The sequence below is a fragment of the Plectropomus leopardus genome, chromosome 5 (assembly GCF_026936395.1).
Source record: "Plectropomus leopardus strain MGB_pleo_1.0 chromosome 5, ASM2693639v1, whole genome shotgun sequence".
NCBI lineage: Eukaryota > Metazoa > Chordata > Actinopteri > Perciformes > Serranidae > Plectropomus > Plectropomus leopardus.
In genome coordinates, this window is record NC_142180.1 from 18796291 (window position 1) to 18803946 (window position 7656).

At 40.9% G+C, this 7656-nt stretch overlaps 1 protein-coding gene across 8 annotated transcripts in view; it reads right to left on the reverse strand.

Annotated features, from left to right (window-relative positions):
* ephb3b (eph receptor B3b) overlaps positions 1-7436 on the reverse strand; it is an 86852-nt gene extending 79416 nt beyond the window's left edge. For all 8 annotated transcript variants that reach the window (XM_088077660.1, XM_088077656.1, XM_088077662.1 and 5 more), the window contains exon 1: positions 6714-7436. In XM_088077660.1, the coding sequence (XP_087933786.1) occupies positions 6714-6777 (64 nt within the window). In that variant the 5' untranslated portion in view covers positions 6778-7436. The remainder of the gene's footprint in view (positions 1-6713) is intronic.
* Between the last annotated feature and the right edge of the window lie 220 nt (positions 7437-7656).

Consider the following 7656-nt stretch of genomic DNA (forward strand, 5'->3'; position numbering starts at 1 on the left):
AGACACCAGCAGTGTGTCTGTGCAGTGAGCAGGCCCAGACACATTCGCCCTCCCCTGCTTGCTCTCGACAGTGGGTGTCAAAGACCTGCCATCCCACAAGGCCCCTGTCGGATGCCAGGATGGACTGCACACACAAGTGCCATACACAAAACAGCTATACATGCAAGCTGCACATACAGATTTAGAAATTGTCCAGAAAATATCCTAAGAATATCCTACACTCATAAACCTGACACACTGTGGCGTATTTCATGAATACAAATACAATTACAACAATAATACCAAAAAGGCAGGACCCATTTTGCTATTACACTACTATATTAGTATGGTTATATTTGTTTAAGTGTTAATTGCGGTAAAATACAGTATCCGTTGTACTCGCACACGTCACATAAACACTGGTCTTATTTAACTACGTCATGTGAATGTCTGCATTAAACTGTTCTGAGCATCAGCACTACTGACTCAGAATTGTTTCTGTTATACACATATATACATCACCACTGACATTTAAATCAGCTGAAAATATTTAACTGCATATAAAGGTCACTGAAAACTAACAACCTACAAAACATATTGTATTACTGCAAAAGTAATATGGTTGGTTTTATATTCTGCTTCTGTTGATCCTGTTTCTGTTGATCCTGTTTGTTAAGCCCTAAATAAACACTGTACAACGGACATGACTTGATGACATCCCCAGTGTCATATTTCGTCTTATCTTCACTAAAGACTTCACAATTCAGTGCTAAAGACTCAAAACTGAGTTCACGACATCCTTTTTTTCACCCTCACTGCCTTATTTTCACCAGTCATCCTGCTTCATCCACTTCCCGGTGTGTGTGAAGGCCCCAGCAGGCCTGACACGGCTGTTGCTTGCCTACATGTGAAATTCCAGCTCGGTGAATCTTTCCCCTCCGCCATATGAGCCGTGAACCATCAGTTGGTGCACATGAGCGCTCCTGCAGGCCCGTTGCATCTGTAAAGTCTGTCAACTCTGCTGCTCTCTGGGTCTCTGATCCAAATCCGCCCCATATCCCAACCACCACCTCACTGCAGCCGCCCCCCCTTTTACCATCTCACCCCAACTCCCAACATGTCGTCATCCATGCACTCCCCCTTCTTCCTGAGCGCCTTACGCCAATCTGAACCTAAGTCACTGTACATCTGTTCAACATGGCTGCTGCCTGGTATATGACCTACGGTCTGACTGTGTTCCCCGTCGAGGTCAATACACCGGTTTACTACAAGGGCGATGGACAATATCTTTATGATTTCCTTAATTAATTTATGTGTATGTGTGTGTATAATTGTAATTCACCATGATTCGAAATGAAAATGGAAACATGATAGGACCAGGTACTGGGTTTATTGATATGTATTTTATAACAAGTTTCAAATTGAGTTGACCAATAATAATAATAGAAGTAAAATGCTACTTAAAATACTACCACTACTACAAATAATAATAATAATTATTATTATTATTGTTATTATTATTAATTGTTTATCTTTTAATGCAACATTATATATTAATATTATATATTTTTATATTATTTACAATTTCCCTGTGATAAAATCAATTTGTTGCTTTATTGTTTGTAGGTCTTAATTCTTACTTACAGGATGTAATAATACCAATAATAATAATAATAATAATAATAATAATAATAATAATAATAATAATAGAAATAGAAATAGAGATATTATTGTCATTATTAGCCTATTACTGTTATCATTGTTATTATTATTATTATTATTATTATTATTATTATTATTGCGAACAATTTGTGGCGATCCACATTAGTGACTGCTAAACAGAAGCGAAGTCATCCTTCACCCAGCCAATTGATTCAGGGCGCATTGATAAATGTCCCTTATTAATTGGTCTTGCTTCTAGCAGGAAGACAGGCAGTCTCCCGCATCAAACCTGATTCTGCGGTTTTAAAGGGCTGAGCGACGCTGATTCCCTCAATCAATAGGACCGCATCAATTGACACTTCAAACACTCTTCGTGTGTTGCGTGTGCGCGTTTTGTGGACTATTTACATCTATCTACCAGCAATATCTTATTATGTTTCAAAAGCCGAACTTTTATAAAAATCTAAGATATATTGATAGAAAGTTCACTGATGGTCATTTACCATTTTGCTGACCTCCCCGCTCCCTTCGGGAATGATTCATTAGTAGAACTGCCAGAATGGCTTTGCTTTTATTTTGCAAATTCCCTCTCACGCCTCTTTAGCACATTTCCACTCGGCCCTTGAATGGCGTGTGATAGCCGCCACAGAGTCACTAACAGTTCCCTTTGTCACTTCAATTGTGACCCTACACACATTTGTTCAGTAATTTGCTTTTGAATGTTACGCGGAGAAACTCCTGGAGGAAAGTTTAACATGGCAGCTTCACTGTGAGGACTGCAGGCCACACATGACTGATGCTATAAATCCTGATGAGGGCCTTCGGACAGCAAGTGTGCCGGACAAAATGGCCCCATTACTCTCTTTATCATTCATGGCAACACTCCCAAATACTTAAAAAAAGACCCAAACTCGAATTTTGATCTTTTCTTTTACTTTTTTTTTTTAATTTACAGAGGGAACAAATATCAAAAAAAGTCGCCATGTCTACTTTTTCTTTAAGTCATTAGGGGTGAAAAACACACCAGTTTAATAATATCAGCAAAGTAACATAAAAATAACTCTCTATAATTTCAAGTTACGCGTGTTTTATATTTATGAGAATGTAGTTTACACACGTTTTTCGCTTTTACTGGAAAATCCCCCAAATCATAGCATGTAGTGAAAGGAGAGCGAGATTAGTTTCTTAAATTAAAATCAAATAAATGTTTTTTATTTATTTATTTATTTTTATATTCAACTGTAACAATAATTCACAAACCTCCCTCGCTCACATTTTAGGATTTGCCACGGCTTCACTGCCAACGTCTGATCATATTAATAATAAAATAAGGATAATGGCGAGGGGACCTCCTCTGCTAAAGAAAGAGCGAGGGAGAATAAATCATGAGAGTGAGTTAGATGAGAAATGTGCCAACTGCAAACAGGCACAGGAAAGCTCCCGTGGAGGTGTGATCTCACCCACATAAAAACATAAACATGTGCGCTTCAAAGGGTCCTGTTTGTGCGTAATCACTCCACGAAATGCACCGCCATAAATAGAAAAAAAGCCACGGAGAGAGAGTGGGGGAACCCTGAGCTGCGACCATAAAAGCCCATTTGTCTTCGTTTGGACAGAGAAGTATTCCAGGTGAGAGTTGTTCAACTGGAAATCGTCCTAAGAGGTTTAGGTTTTTAGGATAAAGTGCAAGCATAACCGAGTTGACGTATTCGTCATATTAAATACGCTCTTTTTTTCTATGAACGCAAGTCACTTCAGCTGTGGCACCAAGTTTGTTCACCTGAAACTCCCTCAGCAGCTCGATGCTAGAGTCTGGAAAAGAAACAGTAATATATCTTCTGTCAGGATCATATAAACACCAGAATGTCATACATCAAGGATGCATAATAACAACAAACTCAGATAAACAGCATCGAAGTGGGTGTGCTGCTCACTGCTGACCTGAATATCATTACGGTGCCTGTTTTCGTGCCCTTTTTTTCAGTGCTTCCTCCCTCCATCACAAGTAATTTACACCGAGGAGTAACCACACCGCCTGTGCGCTACACAGGACTGTCATCGACGCAATTTGTCTCCTCAGCTGCACTGATAGCAGCAGTTCAACAACTAAGGCCTTCCTTACACCCACTGAGGCAACTGAATAACCTGACCTCCCAACACAACGATCTGCATCTCATTTGGGCAAAAAAATAATGAAGACAATAACTTAAAGTAGAAATCAAGGTCCTGATTCTCAGACAATTAACACATTTAATTATCTAAACTTTAAAAATGATAATAATGATTTAAAGTAAAAAAAAAAAAAAAACATCCACCAAATTAGACGAGATGTGAGCTGAATATTGCATAATTTAAAACACAGCCACAAACAACCATTATAACATGAATACAAAATAAATCCTGTGCAAAACAGCTGATTATTCTTTTATGGACCTCATTTGAGCCACGCAAACACACCCAGTCAGTTAGCTAAGATAAAGTGAAGAGGAAATGTTGTGTTTGCGGCAACTGGGAGCTCGAAACGGGCGAAACTCTTGCTGTAATAGGCACATAATAAAATAATTAAAAACAAACTTAATTTACAAGATTGAAAGCGTTGGGTTTCACCATTACATGTCAATTTATTCACGGATGTGGGCAAAAAGGAGGGAGAAAAAATATAAAGGAGCGAAAAAAAAAAAAAAGAAAAGAAAACATGAATTCATTAGGAGCACTTCCCCGGGCTGTGTGACCCCGGGACCCGGAGAAACGCATGGTCGAGCTGAGGAAACTTCCACCACCAGGCCGCTTGTTTCTCCCTAAATCGCCATAAAGCCAGATATTCCAAAAAGAAGCCCCAGCAGCGGCCACGAATCTCCCTGCTGTATTAAAAGACTTGGTAAAACCCCAGCCAGGTCAGTGAGGGACAATATATATCATCACGTATGTAGGAAATAGATTATTCTAACGAAATGTATAAACTTCAAGCCCCTGCGCAGCCAACTTGCTACTATTGTCAAAAAACACATCTGTACCTCTTTCTCAACCCCCCCGCCCTCTCTCTCTTTCTCTGCATCTACCTCTGGAGCCCCAAACTTCTGCACACGGAGAACCCACTCATCCATTCAAGCCATGTGTTTTAAGTCAGCGGGTCCCAAATCGGGTCCGATGACCTGCAAGGGTCACTGAGGAGGGACCGGGGGGTCTCTAGCAAAATACAGAACAACAATTCAGGAATAATCTTGTTAAGGATAAGTTGGGATGAAGAAAATCGCAATGCAATGCTTACATACAAAGTCGGGAAGTTAATTATTTATTTTTTTAACAACATCAAACTGTATCTACGTTTGCTTGGTGGTTCTAATGTGAGATATTTGAGCGAACAAGTCACTTCTGCTTTGGGACTCTTATCTCGGTGTTATTTAGAGGCGGTAAAACAACAAACCTTATCAGATAGACTATTTTCCAGCCATGGATATTCGGGTATTCTTTATGCCTCGTCCAGGAGTGTGAAAAGCAATTTAGTCAGACAATTTCATGAAGAGTTCAAGAAGCAGCGTGTAGCTTAATCTTTTTTTCTCAGCACCGACTGTTACAGGCCTATACGGATGTTTCTGTCAAATTAGGGTCAAGACACTGAAAAGTAAGCTGAGAAACATACTTGGATCAAATCAAACATAATCAGTTTAAAGTATTTAGGCTACTTTTGTGGTTGTTGAATAAGGACACGAATTTCCATTAGAATAAAATTAATTAAGGTTTCCACTCGGTGCAATGTAGTCTCAGCCTGTGCATCTCTAAAGGCAGCCTATTCACTATATATAGCTGATGATTGCCTTTAATTTCAAAACTTTGACGTCAAGTAGAAAATTGTCAAGCAAAGTAAAAAGTTGCCTTTAAAAATGATTGCTTATTTTTATGTCATGATTTGCGTACTCCACTTATGTACTGAAGAAAACTCTTAAGATGTTGTGCGGACAGGTCGAGAAACAAGCAGGGAGAGAGAAAGGCGTTCACTGAGCCAGTGGCCCACTGTCCTACTTTCCTACTGGTATCACAAGCCAACCGGGAGCCTCGACTGGGCTCCAGCATTCATAGTTCAAGCTTTAGGCCCCTTTCAACCTTATTTCCACTGTTACTTTTTTTCTGATTTCCCCAATCAGAGTAGAGTGAGACATCTCATGATGTGTGAAAGGGATAATAGAAGAGTGGGACACTATGCCTCGCAGGGGGGAAAAAGAGAGCGAGAATTTCACATCGATTTTACGCACGGCAAACATCAACACTCAGCTAAAACAAATGGTTTTGCAACTGTCATAAATATAACTGCAAATAACCAATCGATGGCACTTTGAGAAAACGCATTAACTCATCGAAAATTAAAATAAATAAATGATGAAATTAATATGTAAAAGAATGAGTGACCGTTAATTTGACTCTGTTTACTAAATAGCATTTTGCGTTATAACGCGTTTTTGAAATAACATTTAAAAAAATCTATTTATATATATAAAACGGTATTTCCAAATAAACTGAGTATCAACAAAGGCTATTACCGTTTTTAAGTGTATACTTTGACCTTAAACTGATAGTCCACATGTCAAAAGGCCACACACTCATGCAGCCCCTAAATACACGCAGCCGACCTGAGGGAAAGTGTCCGGCGGAGCTTAGAGCCGCGACTCCCCGATGAGATACAGTGTGGAGCTAATTTCCTTTAAGTATTGTGGAAAGCGCTAACAGCCGGCGATAGCTGGTGTCACAAAAAAAGAATACACAACCAGCATTGAAATGGATGAGCTTTCGCTGACGCGCATTACAATTGTGTATTGAAACCTGCGCTGGCCACATGCGCTTGGCCGCGTAAAGCCAATAATGCCATCAGCAATCCCTTAAAATAAGCCAGGTGGCTTTTATGGAATGAATTGTTAGTTTTATTCGGGAGTGGTAGATAATGGAGAATTTTGGGGAGACGGGAGCCTCACCCGCTGCGGCGCCCAGCCTCTGAGAGGCATGGGTGCTGCCTATTTGGAGGAAAAAATACGCTTTAGGCATTCTGCAACGCAACGCCAACTAAAGATGACATTTCTTACCTTCAACGGCGGACACCACAGGCAGCAAGAGGCTGCATAAAAGCAGAAAGTAATCCATTGTCATAAAGCAGTCAGGTCGGACATGTAAATAGAGCCACGAGAGAGAGAGGAGGGAACACAATCCTGGGTGATCCGACGCTCCACGCACCCAGTCCCGTCCCAGTCCCTGTCCCAGTCCCAGCTGTGTCAAGCCTCCAGGACCAGAGTTACCCCAATTCACCAAAAACACGCAAAGGCGAGGGAGAAATAACAACCTTGGTGTAAAATGTGTGAGAATAGAAGCCCTTTGCGATTTTCAGTGATCCCCAACGTGCCTTATCAAACCTGAGAAAAGGCAGCGGGCGCAAGTCTCCCAGTCCTTTCCCCTCGCATTGAGCTAATCAGCTGAAAACAGGTAGTCCAGTCCGCGGTCACCATCCGGAGAATATTTCCAGTGATGTGTCGCTGATAGTCAATGAAAAGAAAAAAAAGAAATAAGAGCCTTCGCGAGGAGATCCAAAGACTTTCTCAGTGGTCAGATAAGCAGAGATAGCCGCACTTGTGTCAGAGCCATGCTGTACGGTCCCGAGCCTGGCATGTGCACGCTCACATGCGTCCACGATCAAGTGGTATTCCTGTAAAGAAACAGCCGCGCGGTTTGTAGATATTTATTCCCTGAGCGAATTTATCAGCTTCGGCTGCTGTGTGGACTGTGTGCTCTTCGCTCGGCTTGTGCTGGAATGAAGCGTTGTGGAGGAATAACGAGAGAGAGAGAGAGAGAGAGAGAGAGAGAGAGAGAGAGAGAGAGAGAGAGAGAGAGAGAGAAAGAGAGAGAGAGAATGGGGGGGCACCAGGAGGAGGGGTTACGGTTTTGAAGCAGCTGCGTTAAAAAAAAAAAAAATGTCTACCTTGACAATCATTTAGTCTCACATTTAGTATCAAAATAAAATGATTGTCTGCTTGA